The following is a 21,140-nucleotide window of genomic DNA, read 5'->3' on the forward strand; positions in this document are numbered from 1 at the left end:
CTAACAACTCACACCAGTAACACAATTACCTCCAGATATTTATAACAAGAAATTACTTTTCTATTTTCTCTCCCCTCCCCCAAAACCTTCTTAGGGGAAGGTAAGGAGGGGTGGTGGAGGACGAATCTTGGGGAGACAAGCACTAGATCAGGATTGACAATGCAAGAAGTGTCCCTCTGTTCCCTTTGTGAGTTGGTGGGTTGTTGGTACGTGTGGTTGGAAGCTGTGTTGCTGGTTAGGGAGAGTCCGTTTTGCTCTTTGGGTTTGGGGAGAGCTGGAGAATGGAAGCCATTGTTCACTGTCTGTAGGCTTTGTCGACCACGCTCACCCCCTCCTGTTCCTACTTTTTAAAGCAGTGAGGCGAGGTAGACAGCGTGTGTCACAGTACAGTAAAAGGGGGGACGATCTAAACACCAAAAGAAAAGTTAATCACAATAAGTGAGGTTTGGGGGGAAAAAGTTGGGCTCACCACATTCAAAGTCCAAGAAAGTCTGGGAGATGGGTGGAGTAAGGGCCTGACTGGGAAGCTTTGAAGGGGAGAGTAAAGGATAAAGTGGTAACCAGAGAGTTGGGTTCTGGGGGCCTTAGGAGGCTGGGGTGGTAAAATTCCTCAAGGAGAGTATGGCTCTGCAGCCCTCCTGACCAGCCCCAGCCTGCACTCTCAGGCACTCTGAAGTTCTGAGGTCCTCTTCGCCTCACCTCTAAACTTCACGTATACTCCCCTACCCCCTATTCCACTGTTTCTCTTGTTCTTTCCCTTTCCCTGGCTCTTGATGTTTTTGCAAAATGGGGGCTGACTTGTCAGATTCTCCAGTTCTCCCAAGCCAGGCCAGAGCAGTCACTTCTAAAAGATGGAGACTTCTGCGGGAGAGGCCGCTGAAAACGTGGGTGCAGCTTTGAGATTTAGGGTTTTATGGCAGTTTGAGCCCTAGATGAGTATTTTTGTTTTGTTTTGTTTTCTGAGAGTATGGCTCAGAGAGCCATGGGCCTTTGCTTTTGAGCCACAATTTGACATACCTTTCTCTCCTTCTGTTTTATCTTAGGGGGAAGACCTTAACTAGGGGTGTGCAGATGTGTGAGACCTTTTATTATAAGAGTGGACAGACATCCCAGATTTCAGGCAAGTTCTGCTGTGGCTTGAAAGCTGCTTTGGGATCCCAAACCCTAAAGATTCAGAATGCTTCTTCATTGTTGTTCAGATGGAAGAAAAAATTCAAAATAGGGTCATCCTTTCTTCTGATTAAAGGGTTTAATACTTAGAGATTTGGAACATACAGATTGGGAATACTGGATTTTTTCATGCCTGGAAGGTAGAGCTGGATGGCCCTCAGATAGCTCTGAGCAATTGGGTGGATTATTCCCTAAAGAACTCGGGCAGTCTCCTGTCCTGGCTCCAGGTCACCCTCCATCCAGAGGTAGGCCTACCCGGCCCAGGATTAATGCCTATGTTCTTGCTAACAGAATCCCATATTCGAGCCCCGTGGGATCCCGCGCCCCACAGCCAGCGCCAGCATGCAGAACAGTAAGTGCCTCTAGTCTTTCTCATGTGGGGCTGGGGATTCGAAGACCAGTGGGTCGGGGGAGGGCGTCAGCTCTGACCAGGCCACCAAGGTAGCAAGGAAAAACCCCAGGGAACTAAGGCAACTGTGCCCCCCTCTGCGCCTGGCAACCTGAGAGGGGCGGGCGTTTGCTCTGCTGTTCTAGCTCCTGGAAAAACAGGAGCTGGGCGCTTCAGAACAGCCCGCTCGAGTTTGTGAAGTTGAGGTAGAGAAACCCCATCCCCCCAAATCCTGTAACTCACACCTCCCTCCCCTCCCCTGCCCGGGCTCTGACCCCAGAGAGAGGGGCTGGGCTGAGCAGAGAGGGGCGGAGGCTTCTCCTGGTTGCTTGAGGAGAAGGAGGCCCCTTTCGGCTTAGCCAAGACAGAGGTCTCCTCCATCAGGGCGGGGTGTGGGGGCTCTCCTCCCCCAGTCGCTCCCAGGGCAGCTCCTTCCCTCTCCACCCCGCAGGGCAAGCAAGACACCCAGTCCTGCGGGTGAGGTGAAGGTGGTAAACTCCACCAGTGGGGCTGTTACCGGGCTCTGGGTTCTGGGAAGAGGGTGGGGCTCCAGCCCAGGAGTTGGAGAAGCCCTGCTGCAGCTGTGTGGGTGCTGGTTGTTTCGAGCCCATAGTGCCTCTGATTCCTGGCTCTTGAGTTTCCCATGCTCCCTCTGCCCAGGCCCCCAGGTCCCAGTCCACCTTCCTGCTCAGTCCAAGCGTGTTGGTACGCAGCAGGGCTAGTCTGGAGTCCCGACCTGGGAGCCTGGAGGCCCAGTGAAGCCTAGGTCCGGGTTGAGGTGCGGAGTTTGGACGGTTCTTTAGGGCCCAGGTGTAGGACTGCGGACAGGCCCAAGTCTTCTAGCAACCTTCCCTTGCCGAACTGCAGACCAGACGTAGGAGGGTCCCTAGAGCCAGATGCCTCTGTCCTGGGAGCGCTAGCTGCCTCTCGGTGCCTCCTCGGCCGGTGGGCGGAAGCTTGGGAGCAGACGCAAAGGTGGCGAGCTTTAAAGGGGGTTCAGTTATGCAGAATCTGGCAGGCCCCGGGGCTGGCCCAGGAGGCACCCTTCTCGGCCAGGCAAAGGCTTCTGCTCACCCCTCCGGGCAGCTGGGTTCTCCTCCCGCAGCTCAGTCTCCCCAGCGCTCTCGGCGGCCGGGCTGGGGCGCACAGCGCTGAGCGCTCGCCGCCGCGGCCTGGCTGGCGGGCCCCGAGGGGCGCGGGGTCGCAGACAGGCCTGCGGGGCTTTGTGCCGCTCGCTCCCGGGTGTGCGCAAGGCGCAGAGCATCCAAATTGAGACCATATGTTTTCCTATTAGATGCTTCGTGGTCGAATTCTAGGCGCATAATCATCGCTACTGGGCAAGAGCGCCCGCCGTCCCTAGGGAAGGGACACAATGATTGAGGCTTAACCTCTGAAGGGGAACTTAGCCGCGCTTCCTCGCTGCCATTTCGATGCTGGCAGAGGCGACCTGGCCCTGGTGTGTCCTGGGCGAGCACCAGCCCTAGGTCCCTGCGGAGGTGTCGGGGACGTTATTATTATTATTATTATTATTATTATTATTTTGCAATGGGGGGGCGGGGAGGAGGAAGGTCTAGGATTAGGCGACCTCATGTGCCTTGGCATTCAGAGGTTGGGATTCGCCCTGGCTATGCATGAAGTTTGGGAAGCCTTTCTTGGTCTCTCTAGGACAGCACTTCTCTTTCTGGGAAGGCTTCCTTTGTCCAAAGGGGAAGCCCTGTAGTTAGAGGGTAGCTGGGTCCTGCCAAGCAAAGGAAGGATACTTGGGAGAGACCGGAAGCTCGGACTAGGCCTCGCTCTGTTGGAAAAGTGATGTCCCCGAGACGTCCCCACTCATGCTGCGTCCAGACAGAGCCCAGATCCCCCAAACGCCTGTCACTTCTCATAGAGCTTAGACTCCGGCCCCCCTCTCCGTGAGGGCCCCCCTCCACCCCCAAGCCTTTGCTACCCTGAACACGCGGCTCCCCTCGAAGGGGAAACGAGTGCAGTTGCATCTCGTCTGAGTGATCTACAAATGGGGACGGAAAGGGTCGTTTTATCATGGTCCCGTTTGTCGTGACGATGCAATTTCCTGGAGCGGAGCACTGTCACAAAGTGACAAGGCTGCCACAAGCGCCCCGACTGATCTTTTCAATTAGCCTTCCATGCATGATCCGGAGCGACTTCCGCCTATTTCCAGAAATTAAGCTCAAACTTGACGTGCAGCTAGTTTTATTTTAAAGACAAATGTCAGAGAGGCTCATCATATTTCCCCCCTCTTCTATATTTGGAGCTTATTTATTGCTAAGAAGCTCAGGCTCCTGGAGTCAATTTATCAGAGACTCCAAGGAGAAGAGAGGAGAGGAGAGGAGAGCTGAGCAGGGAACCACATCTCCTGGAAGGGCTGCTCTCCAGAGTCGGGGCTGCAGGTTGGAGATTTGTACGGAAGTGGAAATTGTCCTTTGGCTTTATTTGTGTGCCTGTGGTTTCTAGGGAGGGGGCTGCAGAGAAGTGCTAACTTCCTATCCCTGTTCTCTAAGATTAGACAATGGGTGAGGAGGCTGTGAGATAACAAGATAAAGGACAGATGGGGGGGGGGGGGGGCGTGCACTGTGGTGTGGTCTCTTCCTTTTCCTTTCGCTTTTTGATTTTTGCTAATATCTGTCCTTGGCTGTGGGGAGAGCTGAGAACAGCAGCGGAAGTAAATCGAGCGGTGGCCGCTGTGAGCAGACGCCCAGCTCTGGCTCCGCTGCCGCAGCCGGGCTACTTTGTGGTTGGAGCAGATCTGGTGCTCTGACCCTCATGCCTGCGGTAGAGGCGCTGAAACCCAGGTTAGGTTCACTAGCCACAGATTTGCTGTTCTGGTTCTTCTCTTCTCCTTCCCCTTCTCTTCTCCCATCTACGTAGTATTTTTTAACCCGGGTGTTTGTGCGGTGCCTTCGCCAGAGTTTGGAGTGTGACAGCAAACATTTCTGGACTCAAGCCTCCGTGGAAGCACTGTAAGGCTGTGGGATTTGCTCTTACAGTTCCAACAATTCGGAGAGCTTGGAGGGTCCGTGTGGGTTCTGTGGAACCACCGTTTGCCACAGCTCAGAAGGGATCTTTGGGAAGATATTTTCAGAGCTGATTGTTTGCATCTCGTGGGTTCAGAGGTTGGTTGGGGTGTTTATGAAGAGGGACATGGTCTGGGGACACTGCTGGGGTGGTGCCAGAGTGAGGTGAGTGTGTTCTTGCTCCTTGGCAGGTGTCTGCCTGTCTGGTGCTTCTGCAGGCCGGTGGGCAAGAGTACGGCTGTGTTTGGGGCTGGGCTGCCCGATGCCCTGCATGGCTGCATGGTCCTGTTGTCATTTTTGATCGATTGCAGGGGCCTGATCACCAAGGTTGGCAGGAGTTGGCAGGGAGCTGAGGATGCATTTGGTTGTTTTCTCCTCCTCTTCCTCTTTACTCTTCCTCCTCTCTTCTCTCCTTTCTCCTCTCTTCTCCTCTGCTCTCCCCTCTTTTCCTCTCTTCTCCTCTGCCTTTCCTTAGGTCACAGCGGAGTGAATCAGCTCGGTGGTGTCTTTGTCAACGGGCGGCCACTGCCAGACTCCACCCGGCAGAAGATCGTAGAGCTAGCACACAGCGGGGCCCGGCCGTGCGACATTTCCCGAATTCTGCAGGTGATCCTCCTGGCGTGCCCCACCCGCCGCCCCTGCGGCCCTCCACTTGCAAGGCCCTCTCTTCACTTCTTACTGCAAACGCTGCTAATTATGGACCCCCCTCCCTCACCCCCCCCACCCCAGTCCCTACGCCACTCCCCTCTCTTCCCGCTTTCCCCTCTCCTTCCACCATCCTTCCCCATCTCTTTCAACCTGGGTCAGTCACATAACTCATCTAAAAAGAAAAAAGAAGAGTGTGTGAATTAAAAGAAAAAAACCTTTCTCTTTTCACTTGGTAAAAAACATTTGTTTTTTAAATGTACTATAGTTTATGTACTAGAATAAGCTGAGTTTTACAAAACCGGCATCATTTCATTTCCTTCTCTCTCATCCCATGCTTACCTCAGATTTTGAGATATTGGTTTGCATATGATAAAATAAGGAAGAATATCTATACATATTTGTTTTAAAAGACAGGTGCTATTTACCTCCCTCCATAACTCACATGTACTCAATTGGGTATATTTTTAAAGGAAAAATAAGTTTAAATTCAGTTTACTTTCCCTCTTTGCTCATTAAAACATAACACCACTTTAAACAAGGTCAGCACACACACACACACAAATCTGACTTCGTTTTGATGCATCTTCTGGCAGTGTTTAAGAAAACAGTTTTTTAAAAATTTAAATTAGTTTTTTTTTAGTTCAAACTGTTTAAAAGTATCATCATATTTGTAGTTTTCAGGGCTACAAATGTAATTTTAAGAAAAAAAGCTCTCTACAGTAAGTTCTCGTACCATTGAAGGTATATTTTTGTGTTATAGACCCATGCAGATGCAAAAGTCCAAGTGCTGGACAATCAAAACGTAAGCTTGTCATTGTTTAATGCATACTTAAACAATTTTATTTTTGTCTTGAAATTATTAATAATGTGGTTTTCTGTCCACTTCCCCTATGCAGGTGTCCAACGGATGTGTGAGTAAAATTCTGGGCAGGTATTACGAGACTGGCTCCATCAGACCCAGGGCAATCGGTGGTAGTAAACCGAGAGTAGCGACTCCAGAAGTTGTAAGCAAAATAGCCCAGTATAAGCGGGAGTGTCCGTCCATCTTTGCTTGGGAAATCCGAGACAGATTACTGTCGGAGGGGGTCTGTACCAACGATAATATACCAAGTGTAAGTTCACTGAGAACACCCCCCTCCCTGCCCTAAGCTCCATTCTCTTTCCTCTTTGCCATATCTTTCTTCGCCTCCTTCTGCTCTCCTCCCCACCAGTGTCTGTCTCTTATCTCCTCTCTGCTCTACCTCCCTGCTCTCTGTACCTGGGGCTGTTGAGAGGAGCATCCCGACCTTTTCTTGACTTTCTTGGAAAATGGGAGTCAAGTGTGGGAAGTTGGTCATCTCATTTGCATGCTGCATAGTAGAGGGAGGAGGCACTTGAATCAAGAAGGAAAATGAAAATGAAAACCAGATTCTAACTTCCTCCCAATCCGCCTGCCTGAACATTCCTTCAGGCGTCCAACATCCATTTCTGCACTAATATAAACCTAAGTGCAACAAAGCTCTAAATAAGTCTAAAAAATTTTGGAAATCTTTAACAAAGTAAGGCAGCCATGTGATAGGTCACCAGAGACCCCCCTCATCCACCAGTTCTGACCCAACTTAGTTTCCATGCCCAAAGTGATGGCTGTCATTCTGTCCATCTAGTCCCTGCAAATCAACCTACACTGTCCCATGATGGTTGGGAGTTGTTGTTGTTTTTAATGTGTTAAGGGTTGCTCTTTAAGGGGGTGGGTGTGTTGAGATGGGGATTTAAGACAGAGCGGCCTTGTTTTTAGGAGACACTGCCATTTGGTTTGATTTTGGTTTGATTTGCAGGTGTCATCAATAAACAGAGTTCTTCGCAACCTGGCTAGCGAAAAGCAACAGATGGGCGCAGACGGCATGTATGATAAACTAAGGATGTTGAATGGGCAGACCGGAAGCTGGGGCACCCGCCCCGGTTGGTATCCGGGGACTTCAGTGCCAGGGCAACCTACCCAAGGTAAAAACCCCGAGCAACCACCTAAACCCTCTGTATATGAAGCCCATAGTCTTCTCCCCAACCTTTCCCTCTCCGGCCTCTGTGCTTAGAGGATGCAATGAGGTGACTCTTCAAAGGCTTGGGACACATTGGCTTGCACTGTATGTAGGTGGTGCTTATTGAACTCTCTGGTTGGCCTGAGAATGGAAGGGCTAGGTCACGAGTAGTATGCATGTGGCTGGTGTGTGTACATGTGTGTTATGGGCAGGAGTATGTGCGTGTGTGTAAGAGCTTCGTGGTACCTTATTCAAATTTGCCATTCAAATGCATAGAAAGTCCCTTTGCTGTAGAAGTGAGACAGGTTAACACTGCGAGACTGTGAGGTAAACATAATTATATCGTTTTGCTTTCTGCCATAATTGACAAATTATGTGACTATGAGTAGGGTTCAAATGAGAGAGGGTGAGGAGAGAGATGCATGGTCGAGTGGAGAATGGGGCACTGGAAGTGGTGGTCTCCCAACTAAAACACCCCACACTCTCTCCAACCTTCTGGGCCCCCAGTTCTCACTCTCTGTGGGTGGCGACTGCTTAGAAGGGTGGAGTGACAATAGTGTGAGCCAGACTTGGGGTGCCCGGGTCTGGGAGAAGAGATGGGATCTGGATCATTCCAGGATGTGTGAGAAGGGATGAAGGAAGAGGAGCAGATAGGGATGTGGGGAGGCCCGTTGGCTCTCTCCTTCCCTCCACATGCAGAGATAGCTTGGTCAAGAATAGGAAACAGTTTACTGGGAAGATTAATCGGTATTTGTTGTCCTGGTGACAAGGAGATAATATGCGAGATAATGGGACGTGGCGTCTCACTCCCCGGAGCACGACGAAGCCTGGGGGCTTCTGGGCGAAGGACGCTGATGGGACTGTCCGAGCGACCGTGCGCTCTAAAGACGGCTCTGGGTGCCCCGCGCCTCCACGGAGCCGGAGCCGGACTAGAGAAGGGAAAATCGGTAACAGTATGCGAAATAACTGGTACAAAGGATGCTTCTGTCACTCCCAAGAATTTGTTATGGGAACAATCCTGTCGCTCTGTAATTGCTCATTAGAGAACGTTTTGTTTCTCATTAAGGCGACATGAATAAGCGTCTAGTTGAAGGAGACAGCTGTAGAAATGTTCCACAAGAGACCTCTGGACACGATTCGGCACCAATTGCCAATTAGACATGTCAGTTTTAAGAGCAGGAAACAATATAGGACGGACACTGGGAAGATAGGGAGCAAAGCGCTCGCTCCGGGTTCCCAGCGCGGCGCGCGGCCGGCCGAAGCTTCCCGATGCGCTGAGCTGAGCGATCCCCGGATCGCCCCAACCCGCAGCCTCCCGGAGCTCAGCAGGCACACCTGAGGATTTGCCTCCCACCGGGCTGCAGGCCCAGGCCCACCCTGGTCTCTGCTGAGGACGAGGGACTGACATGGTTAAGTGGGGACCACCACACCCTCACTTGACCTTTGCAACTAGGAATCCCACGTGCACACAGTGGACACATTCAAGTGAAAGCGCACTTCACACTCCACAGCGCCTGCCCGCCAGCTTCCCGGCAATCCCAGGCCTCTAGCCGCCCGGGTCCCAGAAGTCTAGCGGAGGGTGCAGGGCGCAGTGGCTGAGCCTGGGAAAGCTGATCCCCAAGGCTCCGCGCTGGCCCCTCGGCTCCAGGGCTCCCGTAGCTTGGGGCCTACAGCAGGGACACCCCCTCCTGCTTCCTGGAGCCCAGACAGGAGCCTAGGGCTGCAGCTTTGCTAGCCCCACCGCTTCCCTTCGAGGCGGCACTGCGTACGGCAGCTTTTTGTCTCGGGGAGCACGAGGGCGGGAAGCGTTTGCCTAACCACAGGGCCCTGGCGGTGGTGATTGGGGCGGGAGGTGGCGCTCCTTCAGGCACTTTGAACTTTGAGCAGTGAGTGGCTAGAGAATTCCGCGAACCACTGCCAGTCCCCCTTCTGCTCCCGCACCAAACCCATTTCCGTGCCCCGGATCCGGGCTCGGACCGCAGCTCCGGCTGCACGGGGAGCACGCAGCTCGCACCCCCAGCGTGGGAGTCCCGCGCGTGGGGGCCGCGGGGCGCTGGCGGAGAGCTTGGGCTGACGCCTGGGGGATCTTCAGACTTTTTGGCATTAAGAAGGATGCCCTCCCGCACTGGCCCCCTTCCCTGGGCCAGGAAACCGTTTGGGGGCTTTTAAAGAGCCCTTTTCTCCGAAAGCATAAGGCGAGGTTAAGTCTCAGAGGGAGACAAATATGGTTTCCATCTGATCAACGCCACGCGGCAGTGGATAAAATCGTGACGACGTGGGCTGACAAGAGACAACTCTATCCGGCCCCAATTCTCCAGCGATTTGGGTTTTAGGGATCCCCGAGACACTTTTTCTTATCTCCTCCCTCCCCCCCCCCCCCCCCCCCCCCCCAATACCCAGGCCCTCTATAGGATTTAGTCAGTCTCTTTTTCAACAGATGCTACAATGTTTTGATCCGGGCTCCCGAGCTGAAAAGGTGCCGCAACCGGGTTGCTATCTTTTCTTGCTTGTTTTCCGCCTCACTGATTAAGACACTAAGAAACTAAGGAATGATTTTATTTCCCAGCGTCCTTCCCCCCACCTCTCCTCTCCTTCCAGAAAACAAATCCTATCCCCCGCGTCAGATGGTCCCGGGGCTGGGATAATGGGAGGCGCTTTCACTGGCCTTCTCACGGATTAGGCTGGAAGGTGGACTGCGCCCAGCCCATTGAAGGCGCCTTCCCTGCGCTCGGAGGGGGCGCCTTTTAAAGAAGATATCTTAATTGTTTGCCACTTAGGTTTATCATATGGGGAATTTGAGACCCAACTTCTAGTTTTATTTTGTGAAAAGCTTTAAAAGAGGAAGGTAAATCCACTAAAGAAAAATAAAGAGAGGGGGAGGGAGCAATCTAAGAGTGACCGCTCTGGCACCGCCTGACTAGAACAGTTGCTACTATGCAAGTAATAATAATAATTAAAAAATGCTTCCAGGGGTGCAGGCTCGCTCAGCTCCGAGGAGTCACGGAGGGATGCTACAGCCACGGGTTTCTCCTGACCCGCTTCTAAGTCCACTCTCCCCCAAAGAAGTTTAAAATCCAGCTCTCCTCATCTCCGTTGACTTTCCTCTCCTTAAATGTCAGTTCTCAAGTCAGTTCTGTGCCTGCGTTTGTGCGAGATTGTGTGAGTGTGTGGGGAGGTGGAGGGGGAGAGGGAAGGAGAAGGAAAGCATGGGCAAATGTCCATGTTTTAAAATTAGGAAGATGTCAGAGAAGCAAAGGAGAGCAGAGAATGCTGTCTGTGAGGGTCTTCTGAGAGGGACCAGGCAGCTTTGTTTAATTGGCAAGATCGAACGTGCCAGAAAAAGGACTGGGATGGGGCCTCCTGGAAGGCATGACTGATCACCCCTGCGAGATGGGATTGTGGTCTCCTCAGGGCCCTGTCCCTAAACGTCGGATGATCAGTTTTTGTTTGTGTTTTCCTAAAGCAATACCCTAGGAGCCTGTCTAGTTGGCCCAAAAGGACTCTTGCTAAAGTCCTCCTCATTCACTGAACCCCCAAGTAAGGGCAGCTCTTCATTTCTTTCCCTGAAAAAACAAAACAAAACAAAACAAAACAAAACCCACTTTGCTAAGTCCCTCGGAAACCTGGGGCAGTAAATTAGCAAAGACGTGCTGGCGTGGGCGAGTCTCCCCCTGTACTAAGTAGCCCTCCCCACTCCTGCCTTCCTGAGACAGCACAAGACCACCCTAAGTAGTGCATCGACCTATTGACTAATATTGTCTTCCCCCCTTATCTTCCTTTTCCTTTTTCTCTCCTCTTCTTCTTCCACCTTCTTATCTTTTTCCTCTGAGCACTCTTTTCTGTCTTTCTTACACCTTTCTTCCTCCATCTCCCTCCCCTCTTCCCTCTCCCCCACAAATCCAGCCCCATCTTCCCTCCCTGCTCCCACCCCTATCCCCCAACCCTGGTCTCTATCATCCCTGACTGTTGGCTTCACCCCCCCCCCCCACGCCCACTAGTCCCCATCCACCCTCCCTGCCTCCCCCACCCCATGCGCTGGCCCCCCCCATCCACCTTCCACCCCCCCCCCCCCAGCCAAGCCCCTAAATAGCATTGAGGCGCCCGCTCTCTGGACAGTGATTAATGATAGCGGAGCAGAGGGGTTAACACACTTCACTGAAAAGTCTGTTGACTGGGCTTCTTGTAACACAATGTGGCCCGCTGCACGCCTCAAGAGAATCCTTTTGTTGTCCGAGCTCATTGTGGCCTCAAAATTCTGCCCACGAAAGTTTGCCAGCGCTCCTGCCCCAGGAGTTTAATAGTTTCCCTTACTCGCAGGGCATTGTGCGGCGCTGAAAAGCAGCCCCTCGCTATTCAAGTGTTGGTGGTCATCTCAATAGATCTCCAAGGGCCCATATGGTGGCCAGTGCCGATGAATCCGCCTGTTTAAATGGGGGAGAAAGTTGGGGTTTTAAAACATTTCAAAGTTCCTGAAAAGATCCCACTAGATCCTGTCACAATTCCCTGAACTCTTTGAAGGCGATGCCTATTGTCTCCTGATTATAAATGATATTCCTGGCCAAGTCGATTCCCACCAGGGCCCCCTAGAAGCCCCTCCCCCCACTGGCCAAGTTTCTAGGTCAGCCCCTGTTGGTATCCCTTGGGGGCCTCAGGACCCAAGACCCAGGACCCAGCTTGCAGGCCCCGTCAGGGATGAGTGCTTCCCTACAGACAGGCTGTGGCCTCCTGGGCAAGGCGCAAGACAAGAGACAGCTAGCTCAAGTGCACATCTTGCCCTCCAAGCAACAAGGGAAAACAATAAAACTTTCCCCTGTTTAATGATAGAAATTACATTAAAAGTGGTGGAAATGCCCTAATTAAAAATGTACCACTTAAATGATATGCCAAGGACTCAGCTGCAGCCTAGAATACTTAGCTAGTTAGTGAACTCTCTGTTTCTTTTTTTAAAATTACACGTTAAAAATTTAAAAGAAATCTTACTTTTCTCTGGTGCAACACATTACAAAGAATGGACAGTCCTTTTATCTAAATATAAAATTCGATTTTCAGCAATTATAGCCTGTTCTTGGTGATGATATAATTACAGCTGTGCTTGTAATAGGTGTCAAGGCAAAGCGCACTCATACAATAGTTGAATAAAACTGCAGAACAATGCGAGTACTTCTAAATTCACAACCTTTAAAATGAAATTGACTGTGCAGAATTAAAATAAAAACTAGATAAATATTTTTTTAAAAAGATTACAAGCTTGGTTTGGTTTCTTAATAGCATTTTCTACAAACCTATCAACATCTAATTGATTAGATAGGAATTACTGATTATAGATCAGCTGAAATCTTGAGCATCACTCTTCTATTTTCCCAACACAGCCATAGGTAAGTAAATTCTGTAGGGAAAGGTAACTGGGTAAGGCATTTGGGGAGTCAAGTTTAGTTATGAAAGATAATTTTAATCAGAAACTTTAGCACTTATTTTGTCATTCGAAGAAATGTTACTCTTTAAGTATCTATATTGTATGGTCGGGTTCATATTGATAAAAAACAGAAGGAAAAAAAAAGGTCAGGTATTGTATGTCCAAAATGCCTTTTATTAAAAAGAAACATCCCTTGGGAATGTTTTCATAAGACTGTCTAAATATACAGCCCTTAGAGTTTGTGGCTATACCAGACCCTCTTTGGAGCCCCAAGTTATTCCAAATTTCTCATACTGTCCTATTCTTTTTGTTCCAGATGGCTGCCAGCAACAGGAAGGAGGGGGAGAGAATACCAACTCTATCAGTTCCAATGGAGAAGATTCAGATGAAGCCCAAATGCGACTTCAGCTGAAGCGGAAGCTACAAAGAAATAGAACATCCTTTACCCAAGAGCAAATTGAGGCCCTGGAGAAAGGTGATGGAGTTTTTCAAAGTAGAGAAGCAGTAAATCAAAGTAAATGTCACATCTTCAGTACAAAGAGCTAAATTTAGCCAGGGCCCTTTGCATAGAGGACTGAAAAGATTCCTTTTTCCTTTTTGTCTCTCTCTTTTTTTTTCTGGGCATCTTTTCAGTGTGTGTGTGTGTGTGTGTGTGTGTGTGTGTGTGTGTTTCTTCCTTCTTTTCATGTACCAGTAATTCAAAGAGTAAAAGTCTGACTTCTCATACTGAAAAAAAAAAAAGATGATTTGGCTAATTCAGCCCACAGAAGAGTCCTTGAATGAATGTTATTCCAAAGAAAATGTAACTTGGTTCTGGTGGGATAGTTCCTCCAACAGTAGTAGCATTTTAAAAGGAATTGGTTGGAAGTGGGAGCCAGTTGGATTCAGGATGTGGTTGACATGTTTCTGGCACAACAAAGAAAACTTACTCTTTCAGAGTTTGAGAGGACCCATTATCCAGATGTGTTTGCCAGAGAAAGACTAGCAGCCAAAATAGACCTACCTGAAGCAAGAATACAGGTACCCAGCTTCCCTGTGGTTTCATGCTTTGTGATTCAAACTGTTTGCCTTTTCTAGAGACAAAAATGCTTCTAAGGAACTTCATTCATTTATATAAATAGTAACAGATTCAGTGTGCTGAATACTTTGCCACCATTGGGGGGAGGGGCACAGCGAAAATGCCGGAGGTGGGTGCAGGGCTAACCTGTTCTGTCTGATTTCAGGTATGGTTTTCTAATCGAAGGGCCAAATGGAGAAGAGAAGAAAAACTGAGGAATCAGAGAAGACAGGCCAGCAACACACCTAGTCATATTCCTATCAGCAGTAGTTTCAGCACCAGTGTCTACCAACCAATCCCACAACCCACCACACCTGGTAATGTGAAGTGTTAATACTACTAAGAAATCTGTTTAAACCCGCTTGCCCTGGGCTCTGACTCTCAACATGACTGTTGGTTGTGTCTCTTTCCCTGCAGTTTCCTCCTTCACATCGGGCTCCATGTTGGGCCGAACAGACACAGCCCTCACCAATACGTATAGTGCTCTGCCACCCATGCCCAGCTTCACCATGGCCAATAACCTGCCTATGCAAGTAAGTGAGGCCTGTAGCTGCCTGCTTAGTGGAGGTGGGGAGTGGGTCAGGGCCTGCAGACTTCATTGGCCTTGTACGCCCCCTTGGGAGCCTTTCTCACTGCAGTAATTGGCTTGCCCAGTCTAGTCTGAGATGAAAACAGTCAATCCAGTTTTTAGTTGATTGATTGATTCATGCCCTTAAAAATATAAAAACCTGATGTTTAGTCAAGTTTATCTGCTTATTGCTCACAGAGAATGTTAGCTTGATAATGGTGGGTGGGAAGGAGGCATGTTTTGGATGTTAGTGAAACTTGTCCCGGAAAATGGAAATAATGCTGGCACATTATCAGATAGTAAGAGGTTAGAAATAAAATTGGGGTTTATATTAATGTGTTCATATAATAGACTAGAGGCCCGGTGCATGACATTCGTGCACTGTGTGTGTGTGTGTTTGGGGGGGGGGGGGGTGGGTGGGTGTCCTTCAGCCCGGCCTGTGCCCTCTCGCAGTCCAGGACCCCTTAGGGGATGTCTGACTGCTGGCTTAGGCCTGCTCCCCACATCGGGGGATGGCCGCCTGCCACGGAGGCAGGAGAGGCTCCCACCACTGCTGCGGCACTCACCAGCCATGAGCCGAGCTCCCCCTGTGGGAGCTCACTGACCACCAGAGGGCAGCTTCTACATTGAGCGTCTGCCCCCTGGTGGTCAGTGTGTGTCATAGCAACCAGTTGTTCTGTTGTCCGGTTGATTTGCATATTAGGGTTTTATTATATAAGATATATAATCTGTGTATGCATTTTGGGCATTATATGTGATAAACTAGTGAGGAAGATAAAATGGGTCAGAAATGGGATTCATATGTGCATAGTGGTATATGCTTAATATAGAGAAACAAGTAGTTTTCTTTGTACATCTTACAATAAAGAAAAGACATAGAAGGTATTGGCTAGAAATTTAGTGTGTCTTTGCCAAGAATTATGTGATGAGTTTGTGGCACTCCGAGCTGCCTGGGTTGATGCTATTTACTTGGTATAACGACCTGTCCCTACCTACTCTCAATTCTGTCCCAAATATTTATCAGCCCCTAGACATGCTAAACCCTGTAGCACAGTGATGGCGAACCTATGACACGTGTATCAGAGGTGACACGTGAACTCATTTTTTTGGTTGATTTTTCTTTGTCAAATGGCATTTAAATATATAAAATAAATATCAAAAATATACATCTTTGTTTTACTATGGTTGCAAATATAAAAAAATTTCTATATGTGACACGGCACCAGAGTTAAGTTAGGGTTTTTCAAAATGCTGACACGCCGAGCTCAAAAGGTTCACCATCACTGCTGTAGCAGGTTAAGCCTTTATGATGGAATTGTACAGTGCAGGTGGAATGTACTAGAACTTTGCAGCTGATTGGATTCTGGATGGGGGGAAAAACTGGTCTTCTGGTGGGCCTTTTGCAGTGACTTTCCTAGGACTCCTGTCTGTGCAACAATTACAGATGCCAATGGTGTGAGAATGACCAGCATGAGCCCCTTCTGGAAACAGTTCTGTGGTTACAGAGTGTTTATTCTCCACTGAATATCTTTTGCTGGGTTTCTAATCCAAATAACAGCAAAATAAATGTTTCACAGTCTTCAGACTAATACAGGAACAGCTAGATAAGCAACTTCAGAAGAATTATTTCCATGTTTATTTTTATTGCACCTGGATATTATTGGCCATAGTGCAATTATTGTAAATTAAGGGATTAACAGCCCATTAGCTGGTGTTACTACAACTGCCTTGGAATTTTCCAGAAGTCTGATTGCCTGGAGGAAGTGATTTTGGGAATTAGAAACAAATGCAAGCTGAAATTCTGGCAGGGCCCTCAAGGCCTGCTTGCCTCTTTGAACCTGCTGTTAGCAGTCATCCTCTGACATTAGTAAGGCCACCGAGTAGCTTGCTCAGTTTTGTAAATTATAGCAACATCTAGGTTTCTGTGAAGATAACCAAATGTGTACATGGGAAAACGATAGAAACAAGCAGATGCTGCTATTCTATTAGGGTTGTTTCCACATATAAACTGGCCTGGGTCAATTGATATCACTGACTTTAAAAAAATTACACAACCTATACAACCCAAAATATACATGCATTCATAAAGCCTAAAGAAAATAAAAATATTGATGATTCTGTTCAGAGAAAATTACTCTTTGAATTTTGGAGCGGGGGCAGGGGTTGCTGGTGTATGTGGGGAGCTAGTCTGTCTGTCCATCACTTCATCATGTTGACCAAAATCTTCCACCATTTTACAAAAAGATTGGGTGTCCTCCTCTGAATCTTCTTTAATGTGTCATGCTCTCTGAGACTGTGGATGTTGGGATGTTAAACATTTCTATAGTTTGCAGAGTAGAGTAGTACTATCATCTTCTCCCTTGTTTCTGACGTCATGCTTCTGTTAATTCATCCCAAGTTTTCTGTCGGTGAGAGTTCATGAGGAGTTTTGCCCCAGTTCTGTGTATTTCTCATTTAGTTAGGAGAAAGGCTCATCTCTTCTATATCACCATTGTACACATTTAGAGGGTAGCAACACAATTTTAAGGACAAAACCCAGTCTGGGTTTGTGGGTCTATAAGGAAGTTTCAGCTAATTCTTAGGATGGGGCTAGGTATTTACTGATACTTCTGACCACTTTCATATGAGATCATTACTGATCTGCCTCTTCAAAGAATCTTTAATCCCATGAGTCCAACCATGAAAGGCTCCCAAAGTCCCCAAACCCAACTTTATAGAGAGCTCCTTCCACTGCTCTCTGCCCCAAAGCTTGAGATATGGGATTTGGGGGTCACTGGGTTCTCAAATAGATTGGGTTTACAGAAGAAAAGATGTGTTTTAATGAAAGTCTTCATGCCATAGCTTCTCTAAAGATGTCAGCAGAGATCCAAGATAAAAATGGACAAAAGTGCTACCTGGGCAGTTGTCTAAATTTGTAGTATACTTATTTATTTAAAAATATTGTTATTGATCTCAGAGATGAAGGGAGAGGGAGAGAGAGGCAGAAATATCAATGTTGAGAGAGAATCATTGGTTGGCTGCTTCCTGCATGCCCCACACTGGGGATCCAGCCTGCAACCTGGGCATATGCCCCTACCCGGAATTGAACCATGACCTTCTGGTTCATAGGCTGACACTCAACCACTGAGCCATGCCAGCTGGGTTGTAGTCCTTTCAGAAGTTTGGTGTGTAGGCAATTTCACTTGAGCAGTGGACAATGGAAGGACTAGTTGGAGGCCTGATCTTAAGAGTTTCCACATGGAATTTTCCAGTACTTTACATGAGGACGTCTTTAATGGTCAGGGCTGTTGGCAGAGTTTCTGGGGAGGAGGGAGCTTGGGGATGTGGCTGTGTGATGTGTTTCTCTGTAACCACAGGTTTGCCTTTCTCCTCTCAGCCCCCAGTCCCCAGCCAGACGTCCTCGTACTCCTGCATGCTGCCTACCAGCCCTTCGGTGAATGGGCGGAGTTATGATACCTATACCCCCCCACATATGCAGACACACATGAACAGTCAGCCAATGGGCACCTCGGGCACCACTTCCACAGGTGAGCTGCTGCTCCGCAGGCTGCGCAGAAGTGGCCTTAGGAGTTTCTTTTTGCCAGGTGATCTCCCTTCACTCAAAGTTGACCTAAAGAAAACACACACACACACACACACACACACACACACACACACACAACCTACCTCCTGGCCTTGTGTGATGGTGTGTTTAACTCTTTATTGCTTGCTTTTCTGGGGAAAACTGATTGAAAAGGGAAATTCAGCCAACCTAGTTAGTAACTTGACACCATACAGACAGAAAGCAAAGTTGTTCTTCCTGAGCTTGGTCGCAGAGGTTGTCTGTAAAGCCAAGTCCTGCGAATGTAAGGTTTCAGAGGAGCTATCATTAGCCAAAGTTCAGCAGTGAGGGCTCCCTGAGCTGCACGGTGAGTGCTTACTGGAAGATTTCTCTCCCCGCTAGCTCCTCTGTGCTTCTCATTGCAACTGAAGTACCACATTGGTTTTCCGGAGATAGTTTTTCATGAGGTTCCAAACATACCAACCAATGGGGCGCTTTTTCTTTCCTTTTGCATAGGGGACTTGGGATTCAATAGGGGTGTGTCAAAATGTTATGTGGCTTCTGAAGCTGCTACTTTGGTGTGTAACACTTGAAGATATATAAAAATACAGTACAAATGTGAGAATGCATTAGAGCTCATTGTTTGAACCTATGAAGTCATACTCCTTGCCTGTCTCTCAAAGGGAATATCTACATGGCTGTTTTTTTCATCCACTTCCAGGACTCATTTCCCCTGGTGTATCAGTTCCAGTTCAAGTTCCTGGAAGTGAACCTGATATGTCTCAATATTGGCCAAGATTACAGTAAAAAAAAAGAGAAAGAAAAAATATATTATGTTAATTCAGTCAGTGACTATGTGGACACGGCAGTTGGGCGTTCAGGAAGGAAAGGAAAATGGCTGTTAGTAGCACTTCAAAGTTCTGCGATTGTGTCCAGTATTGTACCACTGGAGGACAGACTTGGAACAAGGACCTTTGTATACAGAAGGCATGAGATCAGTTGGAACAAATCTTCATTTTGGTATCCAAACTTTTATTCATTTTGGTGTATTATTTGTAAATGGGCATTTGTAATAATGAAAAAAAGAACAACGTAGACTGGATGGACATTTGATCTGTGCTGGTCATGAAGTTGTTTGTTTTTTTGTTGTTTTTTTTTAAAAAAGGAAACCATGATCAACAAGCTTTGCCATGAATTTAAGAATTTTATCAAGATATATCGACTACTTCTACCCATCTGTTCATAGTTTATGGACTGAGGTTCCAAGTTTGAATCATTCCTTTGCATATAATTAAACCTGGAACAACATGCACTAGATTTATGTAAGAAATATCTGTTGGTTTTCCAAAGGTTGTTAACAGATGAAGTTTATGTGCAAAAAAGGGTAAGATATAAATTCAAGGAAGAAAAAAGTTGATAGCTAAAAGGTAGAGTGTGTCTTCGATATAATCCAATTTGTTTTATGTCAAAATGTAAGTATTTGTCTTCCCTAGAAATCCTCAGAATGATTTCTATAATAAAGTTAATTTCATTTATATTTGACAAGAATACTCTATAGATGTTTTATACACATTTTCATGCAATCACGCGTTTCTTTTTTGGCCAGCAAAAGTTTATTGTTCTTAGATATAGTTGTATTACTGTTCACAGTCCAATCATTTTGTGCATCTAGAATTCATTCCTAATCAATTAAAAGTGCTTGCAAGAGTTTTAAACTTAAGTGTTTTGAAGTTGTTCACAACTACATATCAAAATTAACCATTGTTGATTGTAAAAACCATGCCAAAGCCTTTGTATTTCCTTTATTATACTATTTTCTTTTTAACCTTACAGTGTGGTGTTACAAATTTTGTTCCCATGTTGGAGTAACATTCTAAACCAATGGTTACTTTCATACATTCTCTATTTTAAAACCCGATGATCCTTAAAGAAATAATTCTTAAAGATCATAAATCAGAAATGTGTTAGAAAAATTCTATTTGAAGCTGCATGTAGATCTGTGCCCATTTATGCCCACAACACACATACTAAATGGAAACATTTTCCAGCTAGCCATTTCATCCAAAAGCTCAAAGTCTAGAAATAATTTTAAAAATGCAACAAGCTATTAACTAAGAATTGTCTTTTGAATTAGGGCTGGCATTTTCAATCTGGGCAGATTTCCATTGTCAGCCTATTTCAACAGCGATTTCACTGAAGTATATTCAAAAGTAGATTTCTTATACAAGACTCTCTGAAAGCTGTTGCCTTTCTCCCTTTTCTCTCTCCCTCCCCTTTGCACAGAGGCATCATTCCCCATTGAACCACTACAGCTGTTCCCATTTGAATCTCCCTTTCTGTGCGGTTGTGGATGGTTGGAGGGTGGAGGGGGGATGTTGCATGTCAAGGAATAATGAGCACAGACACATCAACAGACAACAACAAAGCAGACTGTGACTGGCCGGTGGGAGTTAAAGGCCTTCAGTCATTGGCAGCTTAAGCCAAACATTCCCAAATCTATGAAGCAGGGCCCATTGTTGGTCAGTTGTTATTTGCAATGAAGCACAGATCTGATCATGTTTAAAGTGGCGGCACGCAGGGCAGGAGTGCTTGAGCCCAAGCAAAGGATGGAAGAAAATAAGCCTTTGTTGTTTTGAAAACCTGTCTGAGACTTTTATTTCTGTATGTTCTGTGCGACACATAAGTCAATATAGATGTTTCCGTCTGCAAACTTCCATCAAAGGCTGGGGGTCCCGGCAGTCTAGATTAAATGCTTGCACAGGCAGAAACCTCTGGGGACAAAGACCCACTTCCACTGAATTGTTCTGTGCTTTTTATTTGTTATGTTTTGAACCCCCAAAAGCAAATGATCAGAAATATAGAAATTAATTGGAGGCTTTAAAAAAACAACCTTCTACCTCCACATCTCCTATTTTCTCGTTAAGGAGTCACTTGTGAACAGATCACTGTGATTCATCTCTCTGGCATGCTATGTGTTAATGCTTTTATTCCACCAGAGTTGCTGTGCATTTAGAGACACCTCCCTAGGTTGATTGTAGCTTTTTCATGTGTGTGTGTAGTTTGATTCAATGTCAGTCTGCACTGCATGCTTGCACACTTCCACAGTGGCATGTGCAGACATATGCACTGTTGGTACAGTTGCCCATGCAGGTGTTTTTACCTCCTGACATTTCACAGCCTACATTCCCAGAGGGACATGTATCCAGGGAACTGTGGGAAGGGCTATGTGTGGTGTGTGCTGCAGCTGCTGCCTGGCTTCTTCCCTGGAAGAAGGGGGACCGTTTCCAACTGGCTATGATTTGGGCCAGGGT

At 47.4% G+C, this 21,140-nt stretch overlaps 1 protein-coding gene across 4 annotated transcripts; it reads left to right on the forward strand.

Annotated features, from left to right (window-relative positions):
- The first annotated feature begins 1,093 nt into the window (after positions 1 to 1,093).
- PAX6 (paired box 6) lies at positions 1,094 to 19,659 on the forward strand. 4 transcript variants are annotated; one of them, XM_070428109.1, is made up of 12 exons: positions 1,094 to 1,120; positions 1,462 to 1,522; positions 5,063 to 5,193; positions 5,996 to 6,037; positions 6,132 to 6,347; positions 7,050 to 7,215; positions 12,980 to 13,138; positions 13,601 to 13,683; positions 13,887 to 14,037; positions 14,138 to 14,253; positions 17,665 to 17,815; positions 18,551 to 19,659. In XM_070428109.1, exons 2-12 carry the CDS (start codon positions 1,513 to 1,515, stop codon positions 18,634 to 18,636), a joined length of 1,311 nt encoding a protein of 436 aa, XP_070284210.1. In that variant the 5' UTR covers positions 1,094 to 1,120; positions 1,462 to 1,512; the 3' UTR covers positions 18,637 to 19,659. The 4 variants fall into 4 exon arrangements, with proteins under 4 accessions (XP_070284210.1, XP_070284213.1, XP_070284211.1 ...); XM_070428112.1 differs by having other exon boundaries at positions 6,132 to 6,146; XM_070428110.1 differs by lacking the exon at positions 5,996 to 6,037.
- Positions 19,660 to 21,140: the final 1,481 nt, after the last annotated feature.

Source organism: Myotis yumanensis, unplaced genomic scaffold (genome assembly GCF_028538775.1).
Source record: "Myotis yumanensis isolate MYYU_CA2020_CCGP unplaced genomic scaffold, mMyoYum1.0.hap1 SCAF_10, whole genome shotgun sequence".
Taxonomy (NCBI): domain Eukaryota; kingdom Metazoa; phylum Chordata; class Mammalia; order Chiroptera; family Vespertilionidae; genus Myotis; species Myotis yumanensis.